This window comes from Hoplias malabaricus, chromosome 1 (assembly GCF_029633855.1).
Source record: "Hoplias malabaricus isolate fHopMal1 chromosome 1, fHopMal1.hap1, whole genome shotgun sequence".
Taxonomy (NCBI): domain Eukaryota; kingdom Metazoa; phylum Chordata; class Actinopteri; order Characiformes; family Erythrinidae; genus Hoplias; species Hoplias malabaricus.
Window position 1 is genome coordinate 49,542,996 of NC_089800.1, and position 18,655 is coordinate 49,561,650.

Consider the following 18,655-nt stretch of genomic DNA (forward strand, 5'->3'; position numbering starts at 1 on the left):
TCTGTTAGACAGCTATTATCTGCAGACCCTTCTGACCCTTAACTGGCTAGTCAGCTCATTGCTTTTTCAATTTACTCTGTGAACCAGTGCTGATTGCTAGTTCACCATGTGTCAGTCTGGCCAATGTAAAGTGCTAAGGGCACTGAAAGCAATCCCGAGGAACAATATTACAGTTGGGGGCTTTGGGAACAAGGTGCAAAGTGGTCTGAAAGACAATGAAATGTACAATTTAAATCAACAGATATACTGTTTATAAACAGGTTTTATTTACAAACTTAAGGTGAATAAAACAATACATGATATGGGTATTTTCACAAATGTGTATGTTGTTTAAACATACAGTGTCACAATGGATATAGAGTTTATTGTTCTTATAGTATACTTTAGCATAAAACAGTAAGCATTAGTCCTCTGAAAATGCTTATTGGACAGTGTAGAAGGTGAATATGTAAATTATTGTTTTTCATAATGTGCTGCAAAAACAATATGTCAGATTACATAGATATGAAGACATAAACAATCCATAACAAGAATGCATTTTTTAAATGCTTTCTTTCTTTTTGTAACAGACTTCACTAGCACTAGTACATCACAAAACACAGAGGAAAAAATAGCACTCTCAGGATTAAGAGTAGACATAAAAAAGGGAAATTGGTCCTTTTGATTTTCCAATAACCATCCTGTAGGCATGTACTATAAAGAGAATAACAGTCAGTTGTGTGTGATCAAGCTAACAAAAATCAGACCACTGGATGTCCATGAGATTAGAAGGTCCACTGAGTGTCAGTGGAGGATCACTGAAGTCGAGAAGTAATGGAGAATGTGTTTAGAGCTGAAAGAGTTTGTTTCTGCGGTTTATAAAGTCCACACATGGCTCTTGTCCCTCTGCTGCGTCCTATCGGCTGTAACTGTGCATGGAGCTGGATCTGAAGCTGAATATGAAGCTGACTCTCTTTAATAAGGATACTGCTTCTGTTTCTTCCCAGCGAAGCAGGCCAGCCAGGTGCACAGCAGCATGGCCGAGGCAGCTCCAGCTCCGGTGCAATAATACGCCCAGCCAATCTCACACGAACCTAAAGCAAACACATGGGAAAATGTTAGCACAAACTCATACTCAAAGCTGGGTTATCGTCCACTAGAGGACAGTAGGGGTGCTGATCTGGGATCTGCTCGGATAAAGCAGAAAACATCCATTTTATTCAAGAAAAAATACAGAAAAACTATTATTCTAATAATTTGTTTGCAGCCTCAAATCCCTTTTGTTCTCCCTCATTTATGAAACTCATTTATGCTTCATGGAGCAAGCCCTACATATAGGGGCAGCCTTGTTTAATATAGGTTTAGTATGGAATGTCTGACACATCCAGGCCGCTAGGTGTCAGTATAATAGCTGTCTCAATACATGAAGAAGAATTGAATTGAAATAATTGTAAAGAAAATGCTTGAAATTGAAAGTGAAAAAAGTTGTAAACCAAGCTTTAAACTGTAGCTATAAGTAAATTTACCTGAAATAATCAAAGATAAATCATTTCCACATCCCATACATCACATTCCCTCAGCCAACCCATACTGGATCTTGGTTTTGGCGCTGGCACATTGAGGCTAATTTGTTAACTCCAAAAGTCAACATTGACCCAAACCTCTTCTACAAATCAAATCCCAAAACATCTGTCAACCTGCTCAAACTGCATCCAATGCTTTATGAAGTATGTGCACACCTGTTGAAGTGGTTCTGAGCACAGTATGACTTTCAGTGAACATTATTGATTATAAAATCATCTATACAAAACTTCACAGAGTAGCTGAATGATGCAGTCAGTCAAAGCTGACATTTCTCGGTTTCTGTTATTCATCTTTTATATATAACTCTTATAATTCTTAACTGAGGGCGGCACGGTGGTGCAGCAGGTGGTGTCGCAGTCACACAGCTCCTGAATATTGTGGGTTCGATTCCCGCTCCGGGTGACTGTCTGTGAGGAGTTTGGTGTGTTCTCCCTGTGTCTGCGTGGGTTTCCTCCGGGTGACTGTCTGTGAGGAGTGTGGTGTGTTCTCCCTGTGTCTGCGTGGGTTTCCTCCGGGTGACTGTCTGTGAGGATTGTGGTGTGTTCTCCCTGTGTCTGCGTGGGTTTCCTCCGGGTGACTGTCTGTGAGGAGTGTGGTGTGTTCTCCCTGTGTCTGCATGGGTTTCCTCCGGGTGCTCCGGCTTTCCTCCCACGGTCCAAAAACACACGTTGGTAGGTGGATTGGTGACTCAAAAGAGTCCGTAGGTGTGAGTGAATGTGTGAGTGAGTGTGTGTTGCCCTGTAAAGGACTGGCGCCCCCTCCAGGGTGTGTTCCTGCCTTGCGCCCAATGATTCCAGGTAGGCGCTGGACCCACCGCGACCCTGAACTGGATAAGCGCTTACAGATAATGAATGAATGAATTCTTAACTGAATCTTTTTGAACTGAAGACGTGATTCTACATATAAGCCACATAAATCATGTCCATGTGTGTGACACATAAAAATGTCTACTGTAACGTTACTCATGTTAGTATCAGTGAAGCTAAGAATAAAAGAGTTTAAAAGTTCTGTTGATTCTTGAACTGTCAATCCCTGGTGTGAAACAGGGTCAGCCATGCTGAGAAGAGAGCTAAAGCCTACTGAAACTCATTTTTAAAAACTGAGAGCAGCAGCTGACGGACATAGCTCAGCTAACTGTGACATTTGTTTTTCTGTCTTTGCAGCACCCACACACACATAGACCTCAGTTCTGCCTGTCACAAGCTTTTGAATTCTACGCTTGCTTGAAGACAAAGAAATTACTCTGAGCTGAAATGCTGCTCGCCAGTTCATTTCCAATTCCTGGGAATTCTCAGTTCTCTGGTAAAGTTTTAAAGAAGCTCTTCAAGCTGCACAGAGTGAAGTACGAGCTCTGCAGACTTGTGCTTTCCACATTCTTTGCTCACAGCAGTGTTGCTTTAACACAGCATATTTTTGTATGAACAAACAGCATAATTAGTCAGGCCACAAGATCCTTTAAAGAGAGGTCTAGAATTCTGGACATGAAACAAAATCAAACCCAGTTTACTCCTTTTACAACAGAACTTCCATTGTTCACTGTTCAGTTTCAGATGCACCTGAAAAGCACATGAAAGCATTTCTGTTACGAAATGAGGGAGTCAACTGGCTTATTTATTATTACTGTTATTTATAGCATGAGACAACATTAAAGCAGACTCCATGGTATTAAAAATATCTTTGACTATTTTAAGTGCATTATTTCAAAGTATTTCCACATTGTGATGACACATCATCTTACTGCTGAAGTTTTGACTGTGCTGCTGACCTTCCTTTAAGTAACTATGACTATGTCATGCTGAGAGAACCTCTGTGGAATAAGCACTTCATCAAAAAAGTCAGACTTGGCCATTTGTTCCGTGCTGCGCTCTTGTCACTGTGCGCCTTAATATGAGGAATAGCGCCTGAGCTTTGGGACCAAATCCAGCGTTTCCTCCAGGGAAGGGTTTATATTTATGAGGGAGTGAAAAATGAATAAAATAAAACGAGAGTCCACATGGCCATCTATTATTTCCACATGCTCTGCTGAGCTTTTAGAACATTCAGCAACAAAAATACCAGTGATGGTTGGTTTTTGGTTGCAATATTTTTTGAAGATGCATCGATCGACAAAAACTCAGATCAAATGCGCCTAATAGAGGAGATCATTCTTTAAATCCTAGTCAGTGAGAGTATGTTTTCTTGTATAAAGTGGTCTCGGATGATACTGAATGCTTTAGTGCCTTATTATCCATTCAAAAACTGCTGACAAAGTATGGCAATGTCTCAAGGGCAAGGTCTAAATTTGTTGTAATATATGCATATTGCACAAATTCTGTAGTGCATTTCAACAGTGCTGTTCTTGCTCAGGTCATTATAGTTCCAGTACCAAACATGGGCTGAAAATGCTGCTCATGCATTTGGAGTAAACTACATTTCTTAGGGGATATTCTACATTTGTTTCTATATTAGCTCATAATGAAGACTGTAATACCGGCGGCCTTCAAATGGGAGAAGAGTAAAAACTGTTATAAACTTTGTTGTTTATTTAATTTAAAATACACTTTGTAAATACATCATACATCAGCAGTGGAACCCTTCCCTTTCATTTGCCTTTTACACATGAAGCTCTATGACACTCAGGTACAAGAGCATGTAAAGATCAACAAATACATCCAGTGTCACCCAATGTGGCACAAATGGAAAATGCATAAAAATATTAAATGACAAGAAAGAAATAAAAAGAAGAGAGCGTGCCTCTACTTGTGCTGTTAACTCTAGATCCAAACGGCCCAGTGGTTTGAGTCTGAACATCACACAAATCAATCACTTTATCACTTTACTTTTAATCAATCACTTTACCTCCATTGGGAACTGATAATTAATGTTTAACTCATTATAAGTGAGGCTCAACCAGAGCATGCGCTACTTACGCAACATCATTACTTCTCAGGACCATAATCTTGAGCAAAATGTCATGATAATAATTGGGGCCATTCAATATATATTTGTGTGCATTATGGGAAATATGCTTTTTAACAGAAGTGCACAGTGAAACTTAATGTATTTGTTTATTATGTGTTAATTAAAGCTTACCCAGTTGAAACTGGTCGGAGCCGTTGTCACAGGTTTGTCTGACCTCCTCACTGTCCCAGCCGAGAGGGTAGAGGGCACACCCTGAACCAATCAGAAGACCTGCACAGAGGAGGAGATTGGCAGTGTTCAAATATGCACCAAGGCAACTAGGCACAATCAACACAAACCCAAAACACGTAAAACAAAGAAGGGCGGTGGGGACCACCCTCGCTGTGGCTCAACTTGTATTTTAAAATGGGCGGCATAGTGGCGCAGCAGGTAGTGTCGCTGTCACACAGTTCCAGGGATCTGGGGTTGTGGGTTTGAGTCACACAAACACACACATTGGGTCCAAAAACACAAATTGTTAGGTGTGATGGCTACTCAAATGTGTCCATAGGTGTGAGTGTGTGTCGCCCTGTGAAGGACTGGTGTGTTCCAGCTCCGGACCCACCGCGACCCTGAACTGGATAAGCACTTACGGACACTGAATGAATGAGTTGCCTTTATGACTCAAGTAGTTTTACTTGCTAAATACAGTTTACGTAGTGCTTTGCATTAATAATGCCACTGCATCCTTATTTAAAATAGTCTTGAAACACAAGGGCAAAAGTATATTTTCTATATAATAAAGACACTCAGCATCATTTAAAAGCCTGCAGAGTCTACTTTCTTCGCAAAGACCTCAATACAAACCGTCTTTATGACTGATTTCAACAAACCAATTAGCCATATGAAGCAGTGAAGCACTGCCATATGATACTAGGAGCAGATTAAACAGACGGTGGCATCTGAGGTTAGAGTCAGTAGCTGTTTTTAAAGGAACGAGGTAAAGAAGGAAACAAAAGGCGATGGTGACAGTACTGAGGGACAGTTTATTCTTATTCTTGTGCTCGAGAGGTCTTGTTGTCTCACTGTTAAACAGTTCTGAACAGGGTTTAAACAGGAGGTGGAGGGGGAGACTATTTTCCTGGTACATGTTTCAAAGGAACATGGCAATTTCAACTTCTACATGAGTGAAAGTTATATTAAAAATGGTATAAAAGCTTTTTCTTACTCTCTTCCACTATCATTCCACTCACAGAAGTCTCAGGAGGTTACTGGCTGCTCTTTTTGCAGTTTGCTGCTCTCCAGGTCTCAGCATTGGGCTGCAAGACCACGACTGCTCTGCTATGGATGGATATTAGCCCACAGGCCTGCAGCTAAGGGGCTTTGCTATCACATTAGCTTAATCTCTTCCAATTTGCCTCTCGCTTGCCTATCAGTTTTGGGCCAGTCGTGGAGAGGGAGAAGGAGACACAGAGGCCCATGTGCACTAACCTCAACACATACTGGACCAGGAGAAGATAACAGCAGAAAAATATATAAAATTAATCCCCACACCAGCAGAGCACAAGCTTCAGAAATGGGTGTGTGAGGAATTAAAGCAGAATACAGATAGAAACACTACAGCTAGATTGACAGCCAGAAAAAAATATCTACCCCAATAGGTTGATATTGGTGGCATGGTGGTGCAAGAGATTCCTGGGGTTGTGTTTCTTGGGTCACTGTCTGTGAGGATTTTGGTGTGTTCTCCCTGTGTCTGCTTGGGTTTCTGGTAGCTATTCAGAAATGTCCTCAAGGTAAGAGTGTGTGAGTGAATGTATGAGTGCGTGTGATGCATTGCAATGGATTGGCACCCTGCCCACTGTGCATTCCTGCCTTGTGCCCAAAATGATCCTGGGCAGGTTAATTTGCAGACCAATGAACAAGATAAAGCATTTACAGAAAGAAATGATTTGATATTTTTATATATTCACTGTTTAAAAAAGCTGAAGTTATGTAACCACAAATGTTTTGGCTTTATTTGGCTTTGGGGGGTTGGCTTTATACACGTTCCAAAGCCGCTCTGAACTCCTGACCAAAAAAATACCTGAGTTCACTTCCCCGATTCAGCTTTTACAGGTGTGTTTTTGCTTATCGGAAAACAATGACATTTATGTTATCATAGCGTCGGACTTCTGAAAATTGGTTAGGGACTGTTTTGGGAACCTGAGGCACTGTGATGCTACTAACCAGATTAAATCACTGAGAAACTAGCATTGTTCACAAATACCTGCAGCAGAGACAATAGCAGGTTAGGGTTAGTCATGTTATGTTGTCAGTAACTGTGAAAGAGAGCAAAATATAACTGAATTGTACATGTTATTTAATATCACTTGGCTGTTAGTTTAAAATTAAATTTGGCCTACTTTACTCTATGAAACTTTCTCAGCATAGACATTTATTACCCTTCGAGTACTGGAAATCATCAGCCACATCGGATAACACCATGACAACACTCAAAGCCTTTTAGCGAATGGTACTGTATAAATGCCAGAGACCTCTTAACTTTATTACATATCTTGTCTGTCTTAGGAAAACACAGCTTTTTTTAAAGTGACTTTCTCTGACAGTTAAGGTGTTTTAGTTCTCCACTATTTTTGGAGATACATTTATTTCTATTGACAGCGATGATACATTTCAGGAGATATTTATACATTTTAAATTCCATTGAGAGCGATCGCTCCAGTGTTTTCATTTTTTGTTAATATGTTGGGGATATTTTACTGAATTTACTGACAACTTCACTCTAAATAAATGGCTGTTTCAACTGGAATGTGGCCAAACAAAAGGTTTTTTTCTGCACAGTACTGAATATGAGGACACATCATCATAAGACTCCACAGAAGGACTAAAAGGTCTACTCAGGACAGAGGAGTAATTGATATGAGCAGAGAAGCATGAGCACGTTGTCCACTGGTGTCAGCATTTAATTGAATGGAATAATGAACACACTCTTCTTGGCGGCCAGAATAATTTCTTGCTCATTTTTCCATCTGAAAGGAGCAATAAGTAGAATTTCCTCTTTAATATGTAATAAAACATGAAAAAAGAACATTGCTAGGTGTGAATGGTGTCAGAAAGAAGAAGAGCATCATCATAAGACTCCTGGGTTGAGGAATCTTTTTTTTTCCCCCAGCAAACAGCCTCCAGTTTGGTGGTGGAAAACGTGGCCATGACCAGATACATGCGAGCGACAAAATTGAAGAAGCATAAAACAGCCCAACACATTGAGCTTTTAGTCGCCTGTGCAGCTTCAAACACGCTTACCACGTCTGACTTAAAGTCTGATTAAAAGAGCAGATCAGAGATGTGCCGCCTCTTTAGATGTAGCAGAATCTTTCTCTAGAGTCAGTTCCGTCTCTAAATCGCTGCCCCACTTTCCAAGTGTGGGTGGGTCTGTATCACACCGAACACTCAAAAGACAAGACCTAAAATATGCTCAATCAAAAGCTGCTAGTCTTCTCTTCTGGGTGCTACTAAAAAGCTTGATGCTGACATTCCTCCACCACAGTTCTGGAGGTGATATAAAGCTCGTGGTTCATTACTACTGCAGCAGAAGCCATGACGCATGGCTCTTAGAAGTCTTGTTATGATGTTAATGTATTCCTGCTGAATTTTAAATAAAATCACAAATTCTCTTTCAAGTCACAAGTAATGTCAAGAGATAAAGAGGCGTGTAATGAGCTTGAAATGCCCTGCAGTTCTTAAAAAAAGAAAAAAAAAAACAGAAAACAAAAGGAGGATAGCACAGCTTGCGCAGAAAGGAGTATGTGTGTCTTTTCCCCTGAGCTTAATGTAATGGCTATTTTGGCACAAATCTGGAGCACAACACCTATTTACAAAGGCTGTAATATGCATCCTTTCTCTGTTATTACACAAAAGCAAGGTGGTGATCCTGACACCTGATTCTGTGTACAGCAGGACGAAGGTATGCTCTACTAAGAAGAAGAAAAAAAAAACAATTATCAGCAGCCTGACCGTGGCCTCGAGCGCCAGATACTTCTTTTAAATAAACACAATACCATCCTCATTATGTATTGGCTCCTAAAGGGACATAAAAGTTGCTCTGACCAATTAAGGCGACTTATCATAATAGGTGTGTTGCTAATACACTACACTGTATTCAACTGAAGCAGTAAATAAGAACTGAACGACATATAATTCGTTATTGGCTTTGCAGTGCTGCTATGGCAGAAGGGCTTATTATGCCAATAAGACCTCCAATCAATCTTACTCTGTGTTGTGAGAATACTAATCAATCACAGTTACTCTGTATTCACGCCGTCCAGCAAGTGTAAATAATATTGCTCAAGATAATACAAGGTAATTCTCGACCATATAATGTGACTGATCCCCATAGCGTGGTAAGTATGTATCAATATATTCCGTGCTGATAGTCCTTCCCTGTTTTTAAGCTCTACTGTAACCCTTGAAAATGTCCATTAAAATGTTTTCCAGGCTTGCTTAGGAAAGAGAATAATAGCTTATGGACATGGTGACATTTACTGTTACTTTTCTCATGCACCTTGAAAAATGTACAGACTCCAAAGAGCAAGTGGAAAATTGGATAATGGCATGGTGTAAGACAGGCCTTTCCCTGTTCATTTCTTTCTTTGCAAACAGCTGGAGAAACAAGGACAGAGAGAGAAGAAAAAGACAGCTCCAATCTCCATTGATCACTGCAACCAACATGGAGCTTTTACTCTTTCATCTCCCCGTCTTCACTCCTGCAGCATGCTTTATTCATTAAACCTTTAGCAAAGCAGGTTATTAACTTGAACAGGGAGAGAACCTGCAGCAGATGTTGGTTGCATTTCTCTGCATAGTTTCCTCAAAGGAATGTAATGAGGTAAGCGAACACTGCGAATCACAGCAGGTTCTGAAGGGAAACAGTTTTCCCAGTGAAGAGGAATGCAGTGACGTGACCATCCCAGAGGCTTGTTTTCTGTGGTTTGTTATTAAGGTTCAATGCAATGGAAACGGCAGGCCTTAAAGGTCATTCCCCTCCAAGTCGTAGCTCACACCGACTGTAGTGTAGTTTTGCACATTAAATTACATTTTCTGTTCAATATAATAAAGCAGTGTCTTGCTTCAGTGGCTGCCTCTTCTAACAAGACTTTAAAGTAAATGTTTAAAAAACTGTTGAGAGTATATAATTACATTCAGCCAGAACAGCATTAATTAGGTCAGGTAATGATGCTGGAAAAGTAATTCTGGTTTAAAAAACCACACAAACTCATCATAAAAATACTGCATTGGGCTCCATCACTCCAAAGAGCACTGCTCCACTGGAACAGTAGGGGTGCAGCCAGAGGGGATGTACCCAGAGCTGACGCATGGCATGGGGCATGATGACCTCAGGCTCATATGCAATTGTTCTCATTTCATTTCTTGCTTTGCTATGGAGACAAGCTTTGTGAGTGCAAATGACAGCCTGTGTTCAAGCAGAATGCTTTAATTATGATGAGTATTAAAAAAAATCATGTTTATATGATTACATGTATATAGTTATTTAAGAAAATATCCATATAGGTTCTCTTTCTCAGAGAGTGCACAATAAAGACACACTTAATAATAATAACTACATTGTGATAATTAAATTATAAAAAGTGTATGTAAATATACATGGTACAGAAATAGATTTATCCAAAAATACACTGCATAGCACTTAAGCAAATTTTTAACGATGCAGCCTTTTTATTTCCTCGTTTGTTCATTGAGTATTTTGGGTGCATAATCCCATCCTCCACACTCTCTATGTGGGTTATTGAGTCAAAGAAAGATGGATGGAGGGAGGGGGCATGAGTGTGTGCGATGATTACTAAGAATGGAAACAGCAACTGCACATTTTGTTTGAATGCCAAGATTCCAAGAGGGAGGACAGACTTATGAACGACAGCTTGACGTTGGAGACAATCTGTGGTGTCATGGAGTTAGGCATGTGTTCCTGTATTTCCAAAATACAAAGGCTAATCCGGAAGTTTTTCACAGTAGTATTCAGTATTGAATGGGGCTTATGGGTATGAGACCCTGGAACCATGAGCAGAAACAAAACCCATTCAGATCATGCAAAATATCAAACAGTTTTACAGAACATATTGATATTAACATTAAATAACAGAACTGACTCAACAAAAAAAAGTGGGTCAGCAGAAAATATAAAGGTGGTTTGAGGTGTAATACAGGGTGGGCCATTTATATGGATACACCTTAATAAGATGGGAATGGTTGGTGATATTAACTTTCTGTTTGTGGCACATTAGTATATGGGAAGGGGGAAACTTTTCAAGACGGGTGGTGACCATGGCGGCCATTTTGAATTCTGCTATTTTGGATCCTTGGCTATTTGGAACTTTTGTTTTTTCAATGGGAAGAGGGTCATGTGACACATCAAACTCATTGGAAATTTTGCAAGCAAACAATGGTTTTAATGTATCTTTATTCTTTCATGAGTTATTTACAAGTTTCTGACCACTTATAAAATGTGTTCAAAGTGCTGCCCATTGTGTTGGATTGTCAGTGCAACCCTCTTCGCCCACTTTTCACACACTGATAGCAACACTTTTTTCTTGTGAAATTCCCAATAAGTTTGATGTGTCACATGACCCTCTTCCCATTGAAAAAAAAAACAAAAGTTGGATCCAAAATGCCCGACTTCAAAATGGCCGCCATGGTCACCACCCATCTTGAAAAGTTTCCCCCATCCCATATACTAATGTGCCACAAACAGGAAGTTAATATCACCAACCATTCCCATTTTATTAAGGTATATCCATATAAATGACCCACCCCGTATTAATTAAAATGGTAGTTCTCAGACCTAATTAGTTTTACTTAGTGACTTGGTTACATAGTAATGAGTCTTTCTGTATTTACAAATGAAAACAGAACAGAAAGCATAAAGACACCAAACACGTTTACAATAGAAGCCGATATACTGTTGCTTTAGTGTCGCTAATGATAACTTCACGTTTTATTGCTGTGGCAGTTAGAGATTAGTTGGACAACACAAGTATTTCTTTACTCATTTTAGGGCTTTTAGGGTAGTCTTCAGGAGAGTGAATATGACTAAGTTAGAACTGCTTTGTGGTCTGTGATCATGTGGGGCTGCCATTGTCTAAAATTTGGAAAAGCAAGCTTGGGTCCAAAAGGTTGCCAGTTTTATCCGGGGGAGTGAAGGAATAGCTCTTTCTCCTCCCTATATCACCATGGCTGAAGTGCTTTTGAGCAAGGCATCTAACCCTTAACTGCTCCCTGGTTGCTGAGGTGGCTACCCATAACTCCAGGTGTGTGTGTTTGTGTGTGTGTGTCTCCTCACTGCCACAGAAAGATTAAACGCACAGTCCAAATTTTGTTGTGGTGTGCAATGATGATAAAATCATGTTTTCACATTTTTCCTGTTACACATGTTGTAGTCCTTATCACTGTTACAGCATACGTCCTATTTTTTAAAATCATCAGACAGCATTGACATTTCATGACAGCGAAAATCAGGTTTTAAAAAAGTTCCATTTACAGAGCTTATGAGAGTTTAGTTGCTCTTCTAAGAAGTGCTGTTCAAAGGACCCTATGTTTGGTAACTTTCATTACCACATTTCCACACTTGAATGAAACCACCTCCTGGAATTTGTTTCTGTTGCATCACTTTAGAATAAATTTCTAGAACTTAATAAGACTGAGAAGTCTCTCACGTGTGCTGCATTTATGAACTTCCCCTGAAACCCTGTTGGAGTTGCTCAGGAAGGGAGCTGTGGATCCCAGGTGGAGATTTTAATGGTGTGAATGACAAGGTTGTCAGCTGCTAGATCACAGGACGGATGGTAGAATATTAATGATTGTTCTCTCGCAGTCTGGAAGTGGATGACCTAGATGTTTAGTAACAGGCTCTGTGACACACACTCTTCAGCTCAGCTCAACTCAGCACCACTGAAGAAGGCAAGAAAGTCCCTTACCAGGAGATGACTCCATTTGTGACTGTTTATTTTGAAGTTTTTTGGATAAAGTAATTATATAATATAGTGTTTATTTGATTCAAAACACTATGCAACTGATCTAGACTATATTACACCAGGTAACTGAATCAAGGCATGTTTAAAACGAGCCTGGATTTAGCTAACAGTAGTTTAAAGGATACATTATGTCCCTTTTTTCCACAAGTTGACACAGTTCCCAGGGGTCTTAGTGAAATGTGTGTAACATGTGTTGGTCAAAACACCCCAAAGATCAAACAGGACTTTTCTTACTCTGTTTAAACAGACCTTTTCATAGCAACCAGTTTCAGCACCTGTTGATAACGAGCCTCGGTTTACTTCCCAGTTCCACCAATTCAGTTCATCAGTGTGATAATGTGATAGTGTGGATTTTTTTTTTAACACTTGAAACATTAATTCACCTTTGTTTTAAACCTACATTATTTCAATAAGCTATTATCATCTTACATTTCACAAATAAACAAAACAGATATCATTCGAAACTAATAACACACAGGGAATTTTGGCAAAACACAGAATAGTGAACTAATATTCCTCACTGGCTTAAATAAGACCAAATTGTGGCCAAAATTCTGTAAAGTGCATCCATTCCAGGAAGAGTTGCCAGAAAAGAATGCATTTTGTGGAGCACGGCTAATTCAATGACTATGATATCAAAAGAACTCCTCTACACTACACTGTATCAGAAAGTAATTTGAAGATGCCTGTATCCATGTAAATAGCAACAGCACATTCTGACATCAGGCCTGAAAGCAGATCACATATTCCTGTCACATCACCATCCAGATGTATGTGTAATTACTGGAGTAAAGCAAAAAAAAAAAAAAGAAACAGATGCGCTGAAATCACTCACCCCAGCACCGTAAATGCGTCATGATGAAATACACTGGAGAGGCTCTGACAAACTGTGAAGAGGTGCTTCTGTTTCACCACAGCCCTCATGGGAATGGAAATTGGTTCAGCCTGTGACAAGCCCACAGACACCTACTTCACACAGCGCACATGCTGGGCACCTCTAACACAGACCTAACATTTTACTGCGAGGCTATAACAACAGGCACAGCCTCAACAGCCTCTTTTCTGAACACCTTGATGCACAGCCAAAGTGACATATACTCTTAACAGACTGAATTATGCTAACAGTCTGACTTGCTAAAGGTTGTATATCAATACATAGCAGAGGCATTATTCCAATTTTTCCGTTGCTTATTGTGCACTGTTTTCTGAGTTTCGTGACAAATGGGCCACCAGTGGAATGATATGCTTATATAATCTCCATAGAAATGCTTTGAACAGTGGAATTCCAAATGTCTGCCAGAGGGGTATAAACCCCTAGCGCTTGCTTGTGGATCAGTGGATCTATGTTCTCTGGAGTTACAGAGCTCTATTCAGTTGGGATGGGCTGAAGTGGTTTAAGTGATGCAAAACTATTCTTCCAACATCAGCATCTGACCTCTTTATTGTTGTCATGCCCAAATGCCATCAGATCCTCACAACAATGAAGCAATATTTAGCATAAAGGCTTCTGCCACCTAACAATTTCCCTTTCAGAAGTGGTATTGTTTCAGGAGGGCATGCACAAACTTTAATATATGCACTCTTAAAAATGAAGGTTCTTTGTGCAATGCCATAGAAGAACAACTTTTGGATCCATAAAGTTTATGAACATTATTCCATTTTTCCCAATACCTTTAAATGGATAAAGAACCTTAAGATGGAGTGATGCATTTTTAAACCTTTCAAAGGTTCTTCACACTCGCACATCTCTTAAACACACAAGGTTCTTTGTGGAACTAAATGTGGTTCTTCAATGGCATCGCTCAAAGAACCCTTTGCATGATCTACACTACAAGGGCTAGTTGTTGGTTTAACATTGCCTACAGAAATGTTCCCATCAGTGTTGCACATTTGCCGCTGCCCTGCTGAGACCAGATTGAGGAACCTTGACAATGACAGTGGCAAACTTTAAAGGTTGTTGTCATGGTAACAGACAGCAGAGCTGGTAGGCCGCCATTAGCGTGAGCCATACAACTCCCCTGCGCCCCATCAGCCAAATCTCAAACTTTCAGATAACTTTTTTTTGATGGAGAATCTGGTTTGAAGAAACATGAGTGAGCACATGGAATGTAAGACCTAGTCTCTTACAGAGCACTACTACTATCTTCCATTAGGAAAGTGTTCAATAGTCAGCGGTGAGTGGGTGCTAATGAGCCCTTGCCCTACAGTAAATGCTTCCTCACACTATTAGTGATTACCTTACAGCTTCTTATTCACCCAGCCTCAGAGCAGCAAGCCTCGCATGTCCTTACAAGTAATTAAAGATTTAAGTGGCTCGCTCTGAATACAGACTAGTCTTAGGAGTTCAGCAAAAAACCCAGTGAATAAGCCCTGTGAGACTGGCACACTTTCAGAACCTTTAAGGGTACTGATTACAACCCAGGGCGTGAGCCTGGTCGGCTCATAGTAGGATTAAAAACCCCACAGTGAATTCTGAAACTACACCATTTACAGAATATTTACATTCTGTTTTTAATTTTAATTTAGTTTTAATAGTTCTTATTTAACAGGCAACACGGTGGTGCAGCAGGTAATGTCACAGTCACACAGCTCCAGGGACCTGGAGGTTGTGGGTTCGAGTCCCGCTCCGGGTGACTGTCTGTGAGGAATTGGTGTGTTCTCCCTGTGTCTGTGTGGGTTTCCTCTGGGTGACTGTCTGTGAGGAATTGGTGTGTTCTCCCTGTGTCTGTGTGGGTTTCCTCCCACAGTCCAAAAACATACGTTGGTAGGTGGATTGGCGACTCAAAAGTGTCCGTAGGTGTGAGTGTGTGTTACCCTGTGAAGGACTGGCACCCCCTCCAGGGTGAGGTCCCGCCTTGTGCTCAATGATTCCAGGTAGGCTCTGGACCCACCGTGACCCTGAGCTGGATAAGTGCTTACAGATAATGAATGAATGAATGAATGAATGAATGGATTTATTTATGTATATTCACTTTTCTCCCCAGTATTCATTGCTAAGACAATATACTACCAAACAACTCAACACACTTGAAGGAGAATGCTAACTACAATGTTAGCTAAGGCTGGGAGCCTCTTGAATAATACATGGCTGAGGAATCACCAGGCACTAAATTTGGTCAAAGAATTCGGTTTTATGGCATTGCACCAGTTTTTGGCTACTCCCTTTTGACATCTCTTTTTTTACACCGTGCAATAAGGAAAAAATGTGGCCCCCTGGCGGCCATTAAATGGTCAAATAAATGGTCAACTTTTATGCTTTAAAACTGTATAAACCCTGTTAATAGGCCAAAACTAAGCGTAACCATAACCATTTAATTTCAGTATATTTGTATTTTTATTATCATTTAGACGAATTTATATATCTACACTTCCAAAAATACCTTTTCCTGCTCTCCAAAATATTCTGCATATCTTTGATTAATGACTTAAAAGTTTCCAGCGTTGTCAGAATGACAAAAGATCCCAGGAAAATTTAAATGTATCTTGGGCAGTGCATAAGCAGTCTAAAATAGGAGGAGTTGTCCTATATTTAAGCATGTTCAAACTGTTGGCAGGTGAGCTCTTAATCTAGTCAATAGAGGTTTACATGGACTATCTGAAATCCCTTCTTCCTGTGACAGCAAAAAAAAAAAAAACTTAAGGTCCTTTCTTTCATATCCCTGCCATCCTACTGTGTCGGGCCGACTCGTTTTTATGTCATCCCTTCCTGGTTTACCGCAGTGGAGAATGGGGAATTCTGTGCCCTGCTCTCTTGGCCCTCAATGCCATTCACGTTTCAAATTCAAAGGGGTGGAGAAGAGAGGAGAGAGAAAAAGAGAAAGAGACTGCCTGGGTTTTTAGAGAGAGCAGAGAATAGAACACATGAATAGGTCTGGAGGCAGTTTTAAAGGGCTGGACAATCATTCTCAGAGGAACAAGAGATGAAGGAAAGCAGAAGGACTGCGAAAAAAAGATTGCACCAAGGCGATAATATAACTGCTGGTAATAGTGAATAAACCTTCTGGACAAGATATATTTCTCAATGACATAATGCAACATTAAGAGAAAGAGAAAGATGGGCAGAAGCAAGGTGGTACATTCTTAAAAATAAACATTCGGAATGCTTTTTCCTGGATAGACTTCTATTGGTTCAATAGTTTGTAGAGCCCCATTTTTATTCGTGAATTTAACTACTTTGAGTTGCACTAAGTGTGAACAAAGACATACAACTCTGAACAGTTTCTATAATCTCCATAGAAAGAGCATGAAACGAAATGTGACTGCATCTGAGCCTAAAAGTCACCATGTCCAATACATCAGATTAAGGGGTATAAGGCTCCCCAACCCAACAGTGGAACTCTGGACTACTCTCGAGTGATAAAGCACTATCCTTTGCCACTTGGATGAATTGTATCTAATCATTCAACAACAGAACCTGACCTCACTAATGTCCTTGTTTGAATACCATCAAATCCTCACAGCAATATTCCAACATCTACTGTGAAAGCCTTCCTTTGGAGGCTATAAAATGTTACTTTAGGAAAGAAGAAATATGGATGAGCAGACTACCACAGATATTTAGCTATGTAATGTATCATGATATGTATCTCATATTGTAAAAAAATACCTTCTGATATTTTTGCAGTGCTGCCCATCTTCAGTGTGGGGTCCTAAAATGGCAAAAATCTATTTAATTGATGTATTATAAAGGAATATTCTGTTTAAAGGTGCTATAGAGGACCAAAAGGTTATTTTATGGCATTGCTGCTTTTGACTGGTTTATTTTTTAACAGTGTGAACTGAAAATACTTAACTGCCAGTTGATCAGAGGCAACTGTGGGCATTATCCTGCTCTAGTTCTGTCTGTTTAATTCAAACCCTGTCTTTTGGTGAAATAATGGTGGTGAAGTGAGGCTTTGATATTTAATTTCTTGAATATCTTTGTCCAGAAAAGAAAAAAACAGTGCTGTTTTAGTTTAGATCAAGGAAAGAAGTGTGGTTTATTTTTGGAAGGGGGTTATATCTCATTGCTCTTACTCTTTCTTCATTTTCTTCTGTGATCTGATTACTCCAGTCACAAACACTCTCTTGCTTTTTCTGCACTGTTTCATCTCCTTTTAAAACTCTAACAGGATCAGAGCTGAATTTCTCAGAGGAGCTTTATTCCATGGTGAGCTTATCGATGGAGAACGCTTCCCTTAATCCTGTGAGGGGGCGCTGGGGACTCTAGGAAGCCAGTGAAAGGATCTATAAAGGATCACTGCTATCTGGGGGAGGAGAAACGTCAGTGGGAAAGTTGGGCATGAGAGTGCAGTGACTGAGCACTGAGATTATTCTCAATGAAAGTCCAGAAGGAATATGTTTCTCCTGACATTAAGCCACTCAACTTAAGAAATGTCAAAAGGTATGGCATTTAGATTACAGCTGTTTTCTTTAGTAGTCTGTTCCAAACAGTGAATTAGAAGATATCAAACACTAAATGACTACAAATGAATCACTATTGCTTTTTAAAATGACCAAATATTCCTATAAATCAACATGTCTCAATGGGTCTTAGATCTTATGCATTGTTCTACAAAGAAGTAATACAGATCTTTACTGTAATAAAAGCCACTCACAATTAACATCAGTCATTAAGCACAAGATAGTCATTATTCAAGAGACATTTCTAAAGAGATCAGGTCTAAAAAAAATTCAGGTTGTGGGAAAATATCAGTTTCAATATGGGACCATTGAAATAGCCTTTCGGAAACCAAACGTGTCTTTATTCATGCTGCAATTCACACACATTCTATGACACAAATCCACATAGAGAGACTTTTTCTGCAGTACAACATAGAACAAACCTGATCTGCATGTGAGAATAAGCAAATGAGGAAGGTTTCCTCTTTGTATTCAGGAGTCAATGGGTCAGGTCAAACTCAATATATCTTCACACATACGCTGACCCATGGAGAGCAGGGTCAAAGCTGCCTAGTTATAGCAACAAGATACTCTTCAGCTGTTGGACACCTTTGGAAATGCTGCTTAACATTATCTTCACTAGAAATGGTCTCAAGAAACCAATAACAGCAGAGTTTTATCAGAATCTGAAAACATTGGTATCTCTTCTACTGATCAACAAAGAGTGTACTTATAAAACCTATTACTCCTTTTCCACGTTCAACAACAGATTGTCAACAAATTCA

The 18,655-nt window shown here is 39.8% G+C and overlaps 1 protein-coding gene across 1 annotated transcript in view; it reads right to left on the reverse strand.

Moving 5' to 3' along the window:
• Positions 1 to 266: 266 nt before the first annotated feature.
• The window catches only part of LOC136709423 (LHFPL tetraspan subfamily member 6 protein), a 78,635-nt gene continuing 60,246 nt past the window's right edge, over positions 267 to 18,655 (reverse strand). The window contains exons 3-4 of the mRNA XM_066684647.1: positions 4,636 to 4,734; positions 267 to 1,073 (exon numbers count right to left, since the gene is read on the reverse strand). Of these exons, the coding sequence (XP_066540744.1) occupies positions 955 to 1,073; positions 4,636 to 4,734 (218 nt within the window). The 3' untranslated portion in view covers positions 267 to 954. The remainder of the gene's footprint in view (positions 1,074 to 4,635; positions 4,735 to 18,655) is intronic.